Source organism: Spinacia oleracea, chromosome 3 (genome assembly GCF_020520425.1).
Source record: "Spinacia oleracea cultivar Varoflay chromosome 3, BTI_SOV_V1, whole genome shotgun sequence".
In the NCBI taxonomy this organism is placed as follows: domain Eukaryota; kingdom Viridiplantae; phylum Streptophyta; class Magnoliopsida; order Caryophyllales; family Amaranthaceae; genus Spinacia; species Spinacia oleracea.
Genome location: NC_079489.1, coordinates 44,159,273 through 44,177,881, shown reverse-complemented (window position 1 = coordinate 44,177,881; position 18,609 = coordinate 44,159,273). Strand labels below are relative to the sequence as shown.

Sequence of the window (18,609 nt, the reverse complement as noted above, 5' to 3'; positions counted from 1 at the left end):
ATTGGCACCGTATTTATTGATAAAGCTTTATGTGATTTAGGTGCTAGTGTGTCTGTCATGCCTTTGTCTGTCTGTACTAAACTGAATATGGGTGAGCTTAAGGTTACCAATATCACTCTACAAATGGCCGACCGTTCTGTCAAATACCCCTTAGGTGTTTTAGAGGACGTCCCTGTTAGAGTAGGTAAATTCTATATACCTGTAGACTTTGTGGTACTTGACATGCAAGAGGATTCTCAAATTCCCATAATCTTAGGTAGACCCTTCCTTCACACGGCGGGGGCGGTCATTGATGTTAAAAGTGGGAAATTGACTTTGTCTGTTGGGGATGATAAGGTGACTTTTAATCTGAATAATGCCTTAAAAAGTCTCATGCTAGAGGAAGAACAATGCTATCGTATAGATGTGGTTGATTTTATTACTCGTGATAACGTCTCCCAAGTTCTCGAAAGAGATCCCTTGGAGGCAGTGCTTTGTTGTGAGTCTTCTGCAGGTGATAGCAGTTCTTGGAGTGCTGAAGTGGATGCTCTAGAGTTGGCTCTTAATGGTGATAGCAGTTTTTTTTTCCAAAGCAATAAACTACTCTACAAAGCATTAAACACACCAAAGAAACACACCAAAATAAAGAAATGCGAAAAGAAAAGAAAAACATACCTACAATGTACAAGTAATGTGAAACCCCCCAAACCAAATCAGGCAATGTCCTCATTGGCTCAAGGGTATCGAACTAACTCGATCCTCATCACCATCATTGACGGCCTTGGCCGCCATCATCATCAACATCATCACCGTCATCTCTGCCACCATGCCCGCTAGGACCCGCTCCCCACCCTCCGTACTGGGTAGGTGTGAAGGTGCCCATAGAACCCGGAGCTCCATATCCCTCCGCGGGATAGGTATACCAGGTAGGGTGCTCATAATCTGGGGCAATGTAGCCCTGCCTGGCATACTGATCGTAGAATGGGAACATGGTCCTCTGGTGATCAGCTGCGAACTCCTGGAAACCGAGCTCAAGTCTGCTCAACCGCTCATGAATGGAACCCTGCTCCTCATCTACTACCGGGCCTCCCTGGGGCCTCCCCGCGTCCCCTCGACGCCCCCTCCTAAAGTAGGTGCGAGGCTCTGGCTGGTACTGGTGGGGCTCTGGCTGTGGGTCAGGCTGGGGCTGGGGGTCCGGCTGAGCCTGTTGCTCAAATCCAACATATAAGTAATGAGCCTGACCGGGTCTGAAACTAGTGCGGCCTTGAGGGTCAGGCAAGGTGAAAAGCCTGTTTCCCTCAAACATCCAATACATGGCTCCCGGCCTAAACAACCCATGCTCCCCCTGTAGCCGACGGAGTCCACCAAAGTAAGCCAAGTCAAGTAAGTTGCTACCCAGAACTGGAGTCTGGTTAGCCTCAGTAAAGTTGGCCGTGGCCATGGCTATGTGGGTGATCAACCCACCAATGGTAATACGAGTAGTATGGGTGGAAGTGGCTATGGAATAGAATTGAGAGACCATATGGTGTGCAAGGTTCATTTTGTAGCCATCCTCCCCTTCTAAAACGTAGCCACCTAGAATCTCAAGCTCCGTACTCCTAATATTTTGGGTCTCATCCCTACCAAAGATCGTAAATCCCAGAAACCTGTAGAAGACAATAGGGACCGGGTGTTGTATCTTGGAAGCATGCAAATGTTGCATACTCCCGGGATTGGCATTACCCGTAAGCTTTCCCCACATTTCACAGTTCTTATGGGTTTCCTTAGGTTTCCTACTATAGGTGGTAGACAATCCAAAAATCCTACCAAAATCATCTAAACTCATGGTGTAAGTTCGGTTCATCACACGAAATTGAACCGACGACACGGTTCGATAACCATCTCTACGCACATTGAAACTACTCAAAAATTCAAGAGTTAACCGTCTAAATGTGAGACGGAGCATGCTATACATATTTCTCATTCCAACACCAACAAAGACACGCTTGACATCACTTTCAATACCCATTTCATGTAAAGATTTTTGGCATATAAAGCGAGTAGGGATTACCTCCCTCAATTTGAGGTGGATGAAACGTGCTCGTTGCTCCTCCGTAACAAAAATGACATCTGGAAAATCCGTGTCGGGCTCAAATTGCGGCGGCGGAGGTGGTGGTGTCGGTTCCCGAGCTCGGCTCGTCGAAGCTTCATGCTGATTTCTTGGTACCCTTGTGCATTTCCTTTGTGGTCGGTTTGCCATGGTTGAAAATCTGAATTTTTTGAGGTTTTTGAGCTTTTTGGGCGAATTTGGGGATTTTGTGGGGATTGGAGGAAACTGAAATCGGTTGGGTATAGGTTGTAGAGGATGGTGAGAGGATGACTTTGGTGAAAAAAATTGTTGAATTTGGTGGAGAATCATGGTTTGCAGATTTTGCTAACTACGTTGTAGGGGGTATTCTTCCGGCCGATCTTACATATCAACAGAAGAAGAAATTCCTACATGATGTTCGGTTCTATTTCTGGGATGACCCTTATTTGTTTCGTGAGACTGCTGAAGGGTTGTACAAGCGTTGCGTTCCGGAATGGAAAGTCCAAGGTATTATCAGCGGTTACTTCAATTGGGTGAGCTCGATAAATTCCGACTACAAGCCTATGATAGTGCCCGGATTTATAAGGAAAAGACCAAGAAGTGGCACGACAATCACATTTTGCATAGAGAGTTCGCGGTGGGCGACAAGGTTCTACTTTTTAACTCTAGGCTTAAGTTATTTCCTAGAAAACTTAAGTCTAGGTGGTCTGGGCCGTTCACCGTGACTATGGTAAGCAAGTTTGGGTCTGTTGAAGTAGAGAATGATAATGGTGAACGATTCAAGGTCAACGGGCAACGTCTGAAGTTGTACCATGATGGGGCTACTGTAGGAGTGGTTGAGGTCCATCACCTCAACCCCTCCGGCTCATAGACGGCATATTCAAGGTAACAAGGTCGAGCGGGACCTAGAAATAAACCAGCGCTTTGCGGGAGGCAACCCGTATTTTATCGCTTTAGTAGTATAAGCTTGATTTTTGATTCTATTGTGTGTGTTTAGTTAGTCTTTTCCCATACCTAAGTGTGTTTAGGTATTGTTTTTGGTGTTAGAGAGGTGAGAAGAGGGCATTACGCTGTTTGGGTGTTTAATAATGTGCAGGCCTAAAGCTCCAGGTTCGAGAAAGTGAAATTATGTACGAAGCCGGGCATGCTGCAAATCGCCCGATCCGAATCGGGCGAGGTGCGCCCGATCGGGCGCGCACAGATGAAATTAATGCAGCTTATTTTTGCCCGATCGGGCGCAGCACGCCCGATCGGGCGGTCTGGCGAGTGGAATGCCCGAGTCGGGCGATGGTCTGCCCGATCGGGCGCTGAAGGCGAGTGTTTTGCCCGATCGGGCGAAATTATTTTGCCCGATCGGGCGGTTGAGGAAAAGTTCGCGAAAAAGTCAAGGAAGAATTCTGGGCAGAAAAAGTCAAGAAAAGAGGCATTCGCAAATCGCCCGATCCGGATCGGGCGCGCACGTATCAGAAGAAAAGGGTCGCAAACCGCCCGATCGGGAGAAACGCGATTTCAGCGTCAAAACACGAGATTGCTCTTTCTTTCTTCACTTCATCTTCATCTTCAACCTAACTTTCTCTCACTTCCTCCATTAAACCCCAACCTCCAAAAAACTTTCAACCACCATATCTTCCTCAAATCTCCACCAAATTCAACAATTTTTTTCACCAAAGTCATCCTCTCACCATCCTCTACAACCTATACCCAACCGATTTCAGTTTCCTCCAATCCCCACAAAATCCCCAAATTCGCCCAAAAAGCTCAAAAACCTCAAAAAATTCAGATTTTCAACCATGGCAAACCGACCACAAAGGAAATGCACAAGGGTACCAAGAAATCAGCATGAAGCTTCGACGAGCCGAGCTCGGGAACCGACACCACCACCTCCGCCGCCGCAATTTGAGCCCGACACGGATTTTCCAGATGTCATTTTTGTTACGGAGGAGCAACGAGCACGTTTCATCCACCTCAAATTGAGGGAGGTAATCCCTACTCGCTTTATATGCCAAAAATCTTTACATGAAATGGGTATTGAAAGTGATGTCAAGCGTGTCTTTGTTGGTGTTGGAATGAGAAATATGTATAGCATGCTCCGTCTCACATTTAGACGGTTAACTCTTGAATTTTTGAGTAGTTTCAATGTGCGTAGAGATGGTTATCGAACCGTGTCGTCGGTTCAATTTCGTGTGATGAACCGAACTTACACCATGAGTTTAGATGATTTTGGTAGGATTTTTGGATTGTCTACCACCTATAGTAGGAAACCTAAGGAAACCCATAAGAACTGTGAAATGTGGGGAAAGCTTACGGGTAATGCCAATCCCGGGAGTATGCAACATTTGCATGCTTCCAAGATACAACACCCGGTCCCTATTGTCTTCTACAGGTTTCTGGGATTTACGATCTTTGGTAGGGATGAGACCCAAAATATTAGGAGTACGGAGCTTGAGATTCTAGGTGGCTACGTTTTAGAAGGGGAGGATGGCTACAAAATGAACCTTGCACACCATATGGTCTCTCAATTCTATTCCATAGCCACTTCCACCCATACTACTCGTATTACCATTGGTGGGTTGATCACCCACATAGCCATGGCCACGGCCAACTTTACTGAGGCTAACCAGACTCCAGTTCTGGGTAGCAACTTACTTGACTTGGCTTACTTTGGTGGACTCCGTCGGCTACAGGGGGAGCATGGGTTGTTTAGGCCGGGAGCCATGTATTGGATGTTTGAGGGAAACAGGCTTTTCACCTTGCCTGACCCTCAAGGCCGCACTAGTTTCAGACCCGGTCAGGCTCATTACTTATATGTTGGATTTGAGCAACAGGCTCAGCCGGACCCCCAGCCCCAGCCTGACCCACAGCCAGAGCCCCACCAGTACCAGCCAGAGCCTCGCACCTACTTTAGGAGGGGGCGTCGAGGGGACGCGGGGAGGCCCCAGGGAGGCCCGGTAGTAGATGAGGAGCAGGGTTCCATTCATGAGCGGTTGAGCAGACTTGAGCTCGGTTTCCAGGAGTTCGCAGCTGATCACCAGAGGACCATGTTCCCATTCTACGATCAGTATGCCAGGCAGGGCTACATTGCCCCAGATTATGAGCACCCTACCTGGTATACCTATCCCGCGGAGGGATATGGAGCTCCGGGTTCTATGGGCACCTTCACACCTACCCAGTACGGAGGGTGGGGAGCGGGTCCTAGCGGGCATGGTGGCAGAGATGACGGTGATGATGTTGATGATGATGGCGGCCAAGGCCGTCAATGATGGTGATGAGGATCGAGTTAGTTCGATACCCTTGAGCCAATGAGGACATTGCCTGATTTGGTTTGGGGGGTTTCACATTACTTGTACATTGTAGGTATGTTTTTCTTTTCTTTTCGCATTTCTTTATTTTGGTGTGTTTCTTTGGTGTGTTTAATGCTTTGTAGAGTAGTTTATTGCTTTGGAAAAAAAAATACAAAAATACGTTCCGATGAATACAATATCATGCTTCCGTGTGCCCCTTGAGCGGAAATTGTTTTGATTCTTGGTATTTGATGATGGGCAATGTAGATGTGTTAGCCATGATTTGATATTCGATTGCTTTGATGCCTTAACATGAGTCAACTCCGACTAACCACTTGTGGACTTGGTTCTTGACTAGTTGACTTGGTTAGGATGTGTGATAGCTTCCTGGTTTGTCATTGATTTTGAGTATTGGTTTGCAACTATTAGTAGTGTTTTATAACTCATATGCATGCACATTGTGGAGGACGAAGGCATTTTTTCTATTTAGGTAGCCTTCAGATGAATTTAGATATATTTGTTCCCTCTTTTTCTACCCATGTTGTGCTTGTGCCCTTTATTCGGTGACTAACCATATTACAAGCCCATGAAAACCCATTGGTTACTAGTCCCAAGCCTAGCTTGGGGGAGCTAATAGTAGTGAGGTGAGGGAGTTGTAGTGTGGTACATTTTGAGCATATTGAGTATTGAAAAGGGAAGTTCTTCTTATCATGATTGTTGTTGAAAAAAAATGAGCTGAAAAAATGAATGAGATGAGGAGAATAAAAAAAAATGTGAAGGTTCCAAAAGAAGAAGAAAAAAAAAAGAGATTGAGCAAAAAAAAAAATCGTTATTCTCAAAATGATTCAAGCTTTTGTCACTCCGGTATTACAATTTCTTATCTTCATGAGTGATTGGTTATAATTGTGAAATCAAGGCAATAAAGTATAGTGTGGTTTGTTTGTTGTTTTATTCATGTGTTGAGTGGGAGAGTTGTGGTCATCATTTGTGATTGATCATGGATTTGCTAGGATTTATGCTCCCCAAAGCCAAGGCTTTAATCTCACATTTTACCCAAATTTACCGCACCCTTACCTAAGCCTATCATTACAAGCTTGAAAGACCTGCCGACCTTTGTGCATAGAGTTGTATTAATGTTAAAGTAGTTGTTTATCAATGCAAGTTATGACATGACACATTCCGAGTCGACTACTAGGTTGAGTGTATGTTTTTCTAGACACACGAGTGTTGTGAGTTTGGGAGGGCATTGTACACTTATATGTTGGGAGGGGAGCGAACGGGTACATTTTTTATCCGCCACATAAATGAGTGACGAGTGTGTGAGCACTAGTCTCGAATTCCATTGTACATTTGTGGTTCGCTTTGCGTGACGATTGTTAAGGTGGATTGGCGATTGAATGAATTTGATTGGTTGACATTGATGCATGCTTGTTGGATTTTGCCTCGAATTATGTTTTTCATTTTGAATTATGATGGGGTGAAGTTAGTTTTGTGTTCATCGATGATTTCCTTGCTTAGGGACAAGCAAGGATCTAGCTTGGGGAGGTTTGATATGCATGTTTTATATAGTATTCTTACCCCCGTCCCTTAGTACTTTTATGTGTCAAACGTGCTTCTAGGAGCCGTTTCTAATACTAATGTGTGTTATTGAGTGTGCCTTGAGTTTCAGGTTTGATTATGAGAAATTGGTCTTTTTTGGCCCGTTTCATGTTGATCTAGGCCACTAATCACTATATGAGCCCGAGGAAGTTCGGAACCTCCATCGTCGACTTTCGGAGCCTTGGATGCTTATGGTTGAGCCTCGAGAGTTAGACTCAGTGATATGGGCGAGTTATATTGAAGATTGCAAATCGCCCTGGGAGCTGAGGGCGAAATGCAACCATCAGGCGGAATTAAAGCGAATTGGACTCATCAACGCGCGCCCGATCAGGCGGTCATCCTGGAGCTTATATGGAGAGTTTGCAATCCGCCCGATCGGGCGGATTTTGGCCCGATCGGGCCGACTATCGAGTGGATCGCCCGATCGGGCGAAGCGACGCCCGATCGGGCGACGCCAACCTCCTGCACTTATGCGCGAGTTTTCTTTCCGGTTTTTGGCTTGTATTTTGGGCAAGCTATAAATACTAGCCCCTTATATTTTTAGAGGCACCTTATTTTCTAGTATTGAACCTTAGTATTATTTTCCTTAGCCTAGTTTTCTCTCCAATTTATGCAAAAACACTTAGTTTAATTCTCAATAAAAATTCAAGCTTTCACTTCCCTTTGTTCTTCAAATAGGTATTGTTTCTTATTTTAATTCATTGTCTTGCTTTAATAATGCTTTCAATTATGATTATTGCTTTGTTTATTGTCAACATGCTTGAGTAGTTTAATTTCTAGGGTTGGGGATCCATGAATAATATGAAGGGATGATTGAATGATTATGATTGTTGGCATTGTAATTGATTCCTATTGATTGGTTTATTTCACTATACAATTAGATTTGCGCAGGTTTAATTGTGGTAGTTATGCAATATCAAATTAAGATTCGAGAGATGCAATTTGATGTTTAGGCTTGTGTCAATAGGTGGAATTAGAGTTAATACGTAGCGAGAGCCCGTTAATTCTAAGTCTATGATTAGTATCGACTTGAGAGAGCATGCTAGTCTATTTAATTACTTTGTTGATTATCGCGATTGTTCAATGTCCTGGATTATTATTTGTTGGCGAACCTATGCCCTAGATTCCTTAATATATTGATTCATTCTTGTTTAATTATCGTTCGTAGTCTTAGCATACAAACCATCAACCAACTCTTGTTCACAATAGTCTAGATTAATTAATTGATAGTAGAAAGAACGCCTGTTTCCCTGTGGATTCGATCATGACTTCCCTTGCTACCTAGCTAGTGGACCTTAGGTTATTTTTTATTAGGTGATACGACTTAAGCCTGTCAGCGACGCCTTACCACTTCGGATCTGAACGGCGACTTGAACTCCTTCTCCGGCAACTTCACCGACGTGGATGATGCTCGTTATAGTTTTTTTTTTTTCAGGATCAATGTGTTCCGACTTATTGTGGAATTGTTATTGGTGATTTGGTGGAGTATTTTCCCATTTTCTTCCTTTTGGATGCATATTCCCAGCAATTGAATTTGATATTGCAATTGTAACTTTTCTTTTCTTTTCTTTGTTCTTTGTTATAACCTCCTTTTTTATTTTTCTGCCTGAGATTTTATTATTTCTGATCTACGATGTACAAAAATAATGTTATGCTTGGATGTTTATTACCACATATTCCATTCCAATAATAAACCAAACATTATGAATATGATATAGAATTATGAATATGATATAGAATCCATTCCAAGATTAAATTAAACAACTTCAAACTGGTGTGGGAATTTGAATCCATTCCTCCATGGTATGAGATTCCATACCATTCCATTCCAATATATTGAACCAAACAACCCCTTATAGTACTTCTATAAAAGGCACGAACTCCGCTGTTTATTTATTATTTCTCTCACTTACTTTGGTACCATTTTACTTACTACTTTCATAAAAATATTTTAAAAAATAAACCTACACTCACTTAATAAAGAAATTATCCACTTCTCACTAACTGTAATTAAAAAATGTCCCACTATCAACTACCCCGTTATAAAATACAAAATCAACTCATTTGCCTAAATACTTGTGATGATCAAAGTGGTGCGAGTAAATTAAGACGGAGGAGGTACTTCTTAAGATTAGATGGCTATTGAAGTCATTTTGTTTAAGATGAGAACATCAATGACATTCAACTCCACCATAATTTCATGAGAAATAGTGTAAAGAAGATAATCCTAAGAAGGCACCGAGAAAGTTTATAGGAGCATGATTGGTAGCTTGCTTTTACATACTTTCTCACTTCCTTCTAGAATGATCATTTCTGCACAATTTGCTACTAATTGAAGATAAATTTGGCCTGCTTTTCTATTACTTTGAGATGGACTTATACGGTATAGATAAAGAAAATGTGCCTTAATATAATTGAAGGTGGAGTTGTAAGGAAAAGTAAAAGAGTTGCATTCAGGGTTGTCTTTCCATTTACAATTTTTCTTATGATAGATAGTATTTAGAAAATCTCTAATATGTGTTTTTAGTAAAATAGTTAAATATAAATTGTTTTTATGTCTATCTATTGTTTGTGAGAAACATATTTTCAATTATGTCTTATGCAAGAGAATATATTATAGACTAAGACATCCAATCATAATTGCTTCCTAGTTTCCTATTATCTTGTATAATAGGGTGGACATCATCCAGTGTAGTTGGTGAAGTCATTAGGGGGTATGCCATGTTCGTATCCTATCCTTTGCGGCTCCCAAATGCCCATTGAATCCCCTAAAGCCTTTAAAAATATCTTTAGTAGTGGCAACAGAAGTATTCTTACTACCTACAAAGAGCCAATCATCAACATGTAAGTGTAATTCAACTACACATGAATGCTCGGTAAGTGGCCAAGGACTCCGTGCTTTCATAAATAGAAGAATCTGAAGACTACTTCCACACTAGAGGAAATAAACACTTTGATTGCATGATCCACACTAGAGGAAATAAACACTTCGATTGCATGGAGCAAGAAAAACAGTTTAAACAGGCTGTTTAACAATAAAATTGACAGTCTAACTGAAATACATTTTTCATTTATTGCTTACATCCAGTCATCTTCAGGGACATTTTCTCAAGAAAGAAATTTCAAAGCCATGGAAAAACTAACCAGGTGTTATTGTGGCACATTTGACTGCGACGTTATACCTGCGCACATAAAATTGTCATTTGAGATAACATGAGAAGCCTTTCAACATAGACCTTAAGGTATGTAAAAGAAGAAACTTGATCAACTAACACTACACAAGACGTTCTAAACAATTAGATGATAGCTGAACCTTGGAAAATCTGACTCCAGGCCAAGGACAGTGATCCTTAAAGGATCCGGACATAAATCATACTACGTATTATCATAAATTTACGGTCCAGTAAGAATGGAAAATGAATAGTGTATTTTATAAAACTTCCAGACGGCTAATAACTAAAATATACACATAGTTGGTGCATTTAACCTCCCTGTTTGCTTTTGTGGCAATTATGATTTTTGTGTTGCAAGCAATCAAGCTACACACATTATGCCCAATCCCAAGGATTCCTCAATATCCTATTTCCCTTGCAGCCACACAATTATTATACTTGACTTATCAACAGTCAGAATATAAAAGCCACCTAAAATGAAAATCCATATCTAAACTAAATTAATGAAAAAGGGTGAAGCAGTACGTTTAACGGTTAAACCAAACCCAAGTTTCTTGTACAGTTTGAGCATTTCTAACACAAACAAAAAATGCTCCTGAGTCCTATCACTGTGTGTAAGTGTGTAACAACAAATTTGGAACACATTGCTGCTATAACTGCGACAGGTGACTAAACTTAAATGTCTAGATAAGAAAAAGAAAGCTCAACTAATAATAAAAGCCAGGTCTTGTAACTTAAATTTCATTAGATAACGGTTGATCATGTAATATGTGCAACTAAAAGAAAGCTTTAAGAGAACTTCAGACAACTACAAATGAAATCCACATTTTCTATGTCCTTTAAGCCAACTTCCAGTTTGTATTTGCTCTATAACTCTTCGAATACACTAAATCTAAAAGTTCATATCCTTGTAAAGGCACAACTATACTACGGAATATTTGTGAACACAGTCACAAAAGTATACATACAAGAAAATTATTCCACAGCTGTCCTCCATCATTCTCCTATTCTTTGCTTGCTTTTTCTCCCCAACCCTCACCGCAAAGTAATAGTCATCTTTCGTGATTGACACAATTGATTATGTAATGTATCTGATCCAATCCACACTATAATTACGCCTTACGAAATGGCAGTATTTAAATGCACGTTTTGTGCTATCTCTTCCTACGTCAAACTAGTCAAAACCAACATAAAGGGCAAATTTCTTAATCATATCATGTTCAGCAATGATTTCCATCTGATCAGTAACATCAATCAAAACCAAGCAAGGAACATATACACACCATTACACCATAGACATAAAATAAATCAAATTTGCCAAAATAGCAACAATTGCCACACATACTTGAGAGTCGCCTCTGCACTTTCAACAGTAACCCTGTCATCAGTTGCATCGCGATTGAGAACTCCCAGATCATAGTATTTAATATCCAAATCCAGGAATGGAACTATAAGCTGTCCAATAGAAATGAAACTTAAAGTTCATGCATAAACAGTAATTATTTATACAACAATACATGATCAATTCTATTAGTGACAAACAAACAAATGAAGTTAAAATAAAATAAACATAATAAAAGGTTGGCAAATTATACCTTATCTTTAATCATTTTCCATATAATTCTCGTCATTTCATCACCTGAAATTCCAACAAAATCAACAATAAAAGTAATCAGATGAAATGAACACAATAGTTTCGTGCATTACAAAAATCCAAAAACAAAAAAACTAGACGATTATATTACCATCCATTTCAACGATAGGGTTATGGACTTTAATACGTTCGACAGAGGCGGTCGCCATAGCCGAAGAAGAAAAGCAGCGGAGGGAAGAGAAATTGAAGCGTCGGAAACTGACGTTTTTGGGAGCGGCAACCTTGTTGAATAACATGGATTTGGAAGAAGAGTAAAAACTAGAAGAAGATGATTGCAGAATCGCCGAGCCAGGGGTGGCCCTTATTCGAATTCCGAACATTTTCGCCGCCTTAAAAATCGCGGCCACTGTGGTTGCTAGTTGCCAGGGAGAGAGGAGGAATGAAAATGAGGTGCTTTGAATCGGCGGCTGGTTGAGAGTGTTAGCCTGCTACTGACGAGTGACGACGGTACTTTGCTCAGTTGCGGTGGTCAGTTCTGCGGGATGTGTGGAGAGACGGGCCTGGTTCTTGCAAATGTTGCCGCGCGAGTGTTTGGGTTAAAGTCAAATTTTGGCCCGTTTATTAAGAATAAGTCCAATTTTTCGATTACGGCCTTGTTCCATAAAAGTAGCGGCTAGCGGTGAATAGTAGCAGGTCACAAATTAGAAGGTACACCCGATTGTATGTAGAGCTACATGCAATCAGGTCGTTTTGGAATTTTTTTAACCCCTCAAGAAGCACACATTTTAGTTAAAAATCACATTTTTACGATTAAAAGCACATTTTACAATTTCAACGCATATATGTGTTTTCAAATACTATAATACGGAGTACCTTCTTCCAATTAAGAAAAAACTTAAATCTAAGAGGTGAGCAAGCAACAACTATTTACATATCCTCTGAAATCCTTTGCGCTCAAATTTGAGAACCCCAACTTATTGAAGTGTATATTTTTAAATTTCCTTAATGGTTAATTGCATACCTTATGATAATTTTTTTTTATTAATAATATGTTCTTTTAAGCTGTAAAAATGTTATTTTTGAGGGGTTAAAAGTATAAAATAACCCGGTTGCATGTAGTTATACGTGCAACCGGGTGTACCTTCTACCAATTGGTAGCAGGTAACGGTTAGTTGTCAAAGTAGCGAATAACTAATATGAGTGTTAGGTAAAAGTAGCGGTTGATATTGTAAAATAAAATAAAAGCTGAAATATTATTTAAAATTTTACTTGCTACCCTAAACGCTACTAATTTTAACGTTTGACAAAAGCTAACCAACCGCTACCTCTACCGCTAACCGCTACCTAAACCGCTACATTGCCAAACACTTACAAATTATGCAAGTAGCGTCTTGACCAGATCAAAACGCTACCCGCTACCTCAAACGCTACCGCCAAACATGCCCTACATATGAATAAATCAATCTTTTATACCTATTTATTTTTAACAAGTTGTACTTTCTCCGTTTGGAAATGCTTAACGTTTGGACTTTTTACAGTGTTTACATATTCTACTTTGACTGTTATTGGTGTTTTATATGTTAGATAAACCATCGTCATTTAGATCTTGTTAGATTCGTCTCAATGTGTATTTTCAAAATATCAACTTTTTATCATTTTTGTTTGAAGAGAATTTAAGATATTAACAATCAAATTGTGCATTGACATGCGTAAAAGTAACCGTGAATATTTCCAAACGGAAAAAGTATTAAATTTTGACAGGTTACAGTGGGTAACAAGTATGATGTGGCAAAGTACAATGCAAGGATTTATGGTGCTAAGTTTGAACAATGCAACGCCTAGTTTGAAGGTTTGACAACCTCTCTGCCGTCACTTGGAAGATAAACTAAAACGCTTCAACGAGTAGTGAAGGATGAGTGGAATTGGGGTGGTAGCAAGAGATTGTAATGGAGAGGTTCGCTTCAAGGCAACGAGAAGGTTGAAAGCCTACTAGCTGCCACTCACAACAAAAGGGAAGGTCGTGTTCATGGTTGTCCGATTGGCTAGTGCGAGGTGGTCGAAAATTTGGTAAAATGTGCGACCCCCCCCCCCAAAGAGGGATGATACGCCATTATCTACAAGCGGCCGGGCAAATTGGCCCTCTGTTACTTTTACCAAATCGATGTACAAATTTTTGGACTTAGATATTTGAGTTCAAGTCCGATCCAAACTTCTTTCGAGTCTGATCCATAAAAGAATTCTTGAGTCCGAATCCAGTGTAATCTGACCCGAATTTATTTATTTATTTTTTAAAATATTTTAATTTATTTTTAAAAAAGTTAAACTCAAATGGTTAGAACATAAATGCAAATAATACTGTTACCAGGTAATTTTTCTGACACATAAAATAAAATATACGAATATTAAATATTGGGTATGAAATGCTTTAATACATATAACTACAAACTAATTAGTGCCTCGGGCGATGCCCCGGATAGTAGAAAAATGGATTAATTAGATTATTATATAACTCGTTTTGAGTCTAATTTAATTTGTTACATTACAATATATCTTGCTTTGAGTATGTTTTAATAAATTTTAACATGTAAGGATTACTAACTCGTAAAAGTACTGACTAATTAGTAATGTGATCGAGACTATTAATAAATGATTCAGATCATTTTCCCATTATATTGACTTAATATAATTGTGCACGTACAAGAAACAACAAAATGAATTGTGGTGTAGTGGTTAAATTATGTCTCTAACAAATGAGAGGTCGCAAGTTCAAAACCTATAACTAACATTTTTTCGTGATCAAAAAATTATATTTCAGAAATTTTGTGAATTGATATTTTGAAATTGGTACGTAGTAGTACATAGTCTATTTTTTTTCTATAATAATAAAATAAAAAATCTAAATTTTTTGATACTTCGTATTTAAGAAACTAAGTGCACATATTATTAAGTTCATTTTGGTTTTTAACATCTATCTATCTATACTAATATATTAAAAGGCGTTGCGAAAAATGTTTATGTGCCACGTAGAACTCTTCTGTTTACGCCACGTCATTCACTCACCAAGGTTATGGGATGTTGTTGACAACTAAAAATCAATACAATAAGGTTTGAACACAAGACCTCAAGTTTGGAGAATAACTCTCATTACCATCTTAACCAACCTCTAATTGTTGTTTATCAATGCACGTTAATTTATAAATACATGTTAACATGAAGTCTAAAACAACTAAATTTATATGTTACCTCTTATTTCTTATGGACTATATTGGAATAAAAATAATAATAAAAATATTAGAAAAATCATGAAATAAACAATTAAAACATTAAGAAAATTATTTGGCATTATAAAGGTAATGTACATGTGTAATTGATGAACTTAATGAATCTTTTCACTTTTATGGTCTACATGTATTTTAGTCAAATATTGAGTTGAAAAAACATTTCGAATTTTAATTATTCAAAGTAGCAACCGGGGCATCGCCCGGGCTACACACTAGTTTATTTATTAATTTCCTGGTAAATGATTTGTCTTTCAACTGTCTCCTATTATTCATCACCTTCATCAATTACCATTTAACTCCATAATAGTCATTCACAAACGAGTCTCTTTACATTCATAAGTTATTAACTTCTAATTAAACCGTTCGTTTTCCTCCTTTAGGCATACATATAAGCACGTTTTACCCTATCGGTCTATTACTATCCGTAACCATCAATCTCACCATATAGTTAACTTGAAGCCCCTAAAACAACCCCAACTGCATCAACTGTTTGCCTTCCCACAAAATTATAGCGGTGGCGCTATCAGTCTTTGATGACAGGTTTATCTCACTTTTGTTCTTTTAGGGAGGCTACATAGGTGACGACAATCCAAGGGATTGTTGTGTTTTTGGGAAGTAAGTGTTTAAAGGGACCATATTTCAGAAGGTATTTACCGATGTCCATTGTCTCTAGGATCCTGTGTAATTTGTATTATACCATTATGATTTATAGGTGTTATTGAATAGGGTGATGATAAAGGTCGCAAGTTGCGACAATATTTAGTTGTCGCAATCTTACGTGTCGGAATTTAATTGGTACATATAGGCGCCACATAGGATATTAGTCATCATAATATTTTTACTATCAATGCAAAATTTTTACTATAAAAATATGTAAATAAGGTAATCGATATAAAGAAAGAAACAAATTAGAATATTAAGATTTTTCCACCTTTATTTTAAACATTTATAATAGGATATATAAGTTAAATATTTTAGATTCCAATTTATATCATGACACATAAGAATGATATGTCATCATTGTGACACGACTTATCATTTTCGTATTGAATATACTAATACGACTAGTTATTACTGAATATCCTTTCATAAACTCTTATGTACTACCTTATACTTTGGAAAAACTTTTTAAGCTATCATGCGAGTATTTTGATTTTGATTGGGATTAGTCCGAAAATGTGGTAGTTTGATTGGCATTCTGGATAATAGTTTGGTTAACATGTAGGATAATAGGTTGTAAAATGTGACGGTTGACTTGGTATTGTGGGTTACAATTGATTATTTGGTTAAACTATTACATACTTATGCTCTCCCGAAAGTTTGGAGTTGAACACAAGTTTAATGGGTAAAAATAACCTTGATAAATTGTATTTTCGTATTTTTACTATGCGTATGAGACTTATTTAAATCTATTAAAAACGTTAAGTGGAATATCCTAAGAGGGGAAATGAAATCCGAAAGAGCGATGAACAGGTTGCCCTATTAGATGTTGCTCAATAGGTTCTTAGGTTCCGTATTTCTCTATCAATTCTCTTTCAAAAATTCTTCCTCCTAATCATGAAATATTAGTGAGGTGTGTGCACACTAGGGACATTCTGTCATTTTGTTACTTGGCCATCATTTAAGGGTGACGCGCGACCCTTTCTTAGTAGGTGGTTACTTTGGGACTAGTCCCGGCATACTAGCGTTCTCTTTCCCTCTCTTAAACAAAACTATAAAATTGCTGTCTGTTATGTGTGCCTCGAATCTTCCTTGAAGGATGTTAGGGTGTTATAGTGGAAGGTCTGACTTCAAATGGACATATCTCATGATCTATTCATTAGATTGAGTTGATTCAAGTTGGAGGTGAAAGCTTGGATCAATATCTTTCCAACGCCTGGTTATAAGCTCATTTTGGATGAGAAATGAGGGAGTTATGACTGTTTTACGAGAAGCTGTCATGCTGTAGGGGAAGTTCGGCCGAACCTGCTGGAAGTTCGGCCGAACTCTTTGGTGGTTCGGCCGAACCTGAAGTCAGTAGCTTTGTTTTTGGAGGTTCGCCCGAACTTTGGGTAAGTTCGGCCGAACCTGACCTTGGTTCGGCCGAACCCTTTAAAGGTTCGACCGAACTCTGCGGGTAATCTGTTTTCTTCTCCGCAAGGTTCAATCGACGTGGCTTTTTCTTGTCCCTTAGATTGGTTTGATGTCTAACACTATAAATACCAAATGTAATGAGATTTTCAGCATTAAGAGAGAGAAACACAAGTGAGGTTGAAACCCTAGATCTAAGCATACATAGAATTCTCTCTTCTTCACCTTTGAGAATTCCTCTTTGTAATCCTTTCTCCATTGAAGAGTAATACAAGCTCCAAACCCTCCCCCATGGTGGATGTAGCTCATTGAAGAGTGAACCACCTTAAATCTTTGTGTGTGTTTTTAATTTCTTTAATTATTTCTTCTCATTATTCAAACATCAAATTGTCATAAAAATCAACATACAAGCCTAAAAGGTCCTTCATTTATAACAATTGGTATCAGAGCTAAGGTTGTGTTTGGGTTGTTTGTTTGATTTCTTGGGGAGTATTGAATACTCATGTCGACAATGAAGTTGGATATTGAGAAGTTTGATAGGTCAATTAACTTTGGCCTTTGGCAATTAAAAATGAAAGCTATTTTGATACAAAATGGTGTGCACAAGGCTCTTGAAGGGAAAGATAAGAAACCCACTACCATTACGGAAGAGAAGTGGGAGGAGATTGATTTGAAGGCTTTGTCGGCTATACAACTTTGCCTCTCGAATGAAGTATTGAGGGAAGTTGCCAAGGAGGAAACCGCCAATGATCTATGGTCGAAGTTGGAGGCTCTTTATATGGCTAAAAGTGTCACCAACCGTCTACTACTCAAGAGTAGACTCTATGATCTTCGGCTTGAGGAAGGTAATTCTCTTAAGTCTCATTTAGATGAGTTCTTTTCGATTGTTATGGATCTTCAAACTATTGATGTTGTTTTAGATGATGAGGATCTTGCAATTTACTTGTTATGTTCATTACCACCATCCTATAAACATTTTCGTGAAACTATCTTGTATGGTAGAGATGATTTGTGTATTGATGATGTTAGAGATACTTTGACCCAAAGGGACTTAATTGATAATCAATTAATTTCTAAATCATCAAATAACTCCAATGATGGTTTGCTTGTGAGGGGTAGAAATCATGAGAAGACTTCTACTAGTAGTGGTGGTAATGGGGGAAAGAATAGGGGTCGGTCCAAGTCAAAGAAACTGAATCCCAACCGTAACAAGTCTTGCAATTATTGTCACATTAAAGGTCACATTAAGTCGGAATGTTGGAAGTGTCAAAAGAAACAATCGGGAGGTGATGGTAAGTCCGGAAAGGGCAAAGAACCTCATGCTACCGCCGAGGCTAGCTATGTAGATACCGATAGTGATAGTGGTGCATTGGTTGCCACTCATGGAAGAATCAAGGGTAAGGATGAATGGATTTTGGATTCGGGTTGCTCGTTTCATATGACCCCCAACAAGGATCTCTTTAGCTCCTATGAGGAGTATAATGGAGGTAATGTCACCATGGGAAACAATGCAACGTGCAAGGTGATTGGAATTGGGACGATATCCATCAAAATGTTTGATGGT

At 39.2% G+C, this 18,609-nt stretch overlaps 1 protein-coding gene across 1 annotated transcript in view; it reads right to left on the bottom strand.

Moving 5' to 3' along the window:
• Nucleotides 1-12,287, bottom strand: part of LOC110786727 (isocitrate dehydrogenase [NADP]) — a 28,863-nt gene extending 16,576 nt beyond the window's left edge. Inside the window, exons 1-4 of the mRNA XM_021991302.2 lie at nt 11,846-12,287; nt 11,696-11,739; nt 11,446-11,555; nt 10,072-10,109 (exon numbers count right to left, since the gene is read on the bottom strand). Coding sequence (XP_021846994.1) covers nt 10,072-10,109; nt 11,446-11,555; nt 11,696-11,739; nt 11,846-12,074 — 421 coding nt within the window. The 5' untranslated portion in view covers nt 12,075-12,287. The remainder of the gene's footprint in view (nt 1-10,071; nt 10,110-11,445; nt 11,556-11,695; nt 11,740-11,845) is intronic.
• Nucleotides 12,288-18,609: the final 6,322 nt, after the last annotated feature.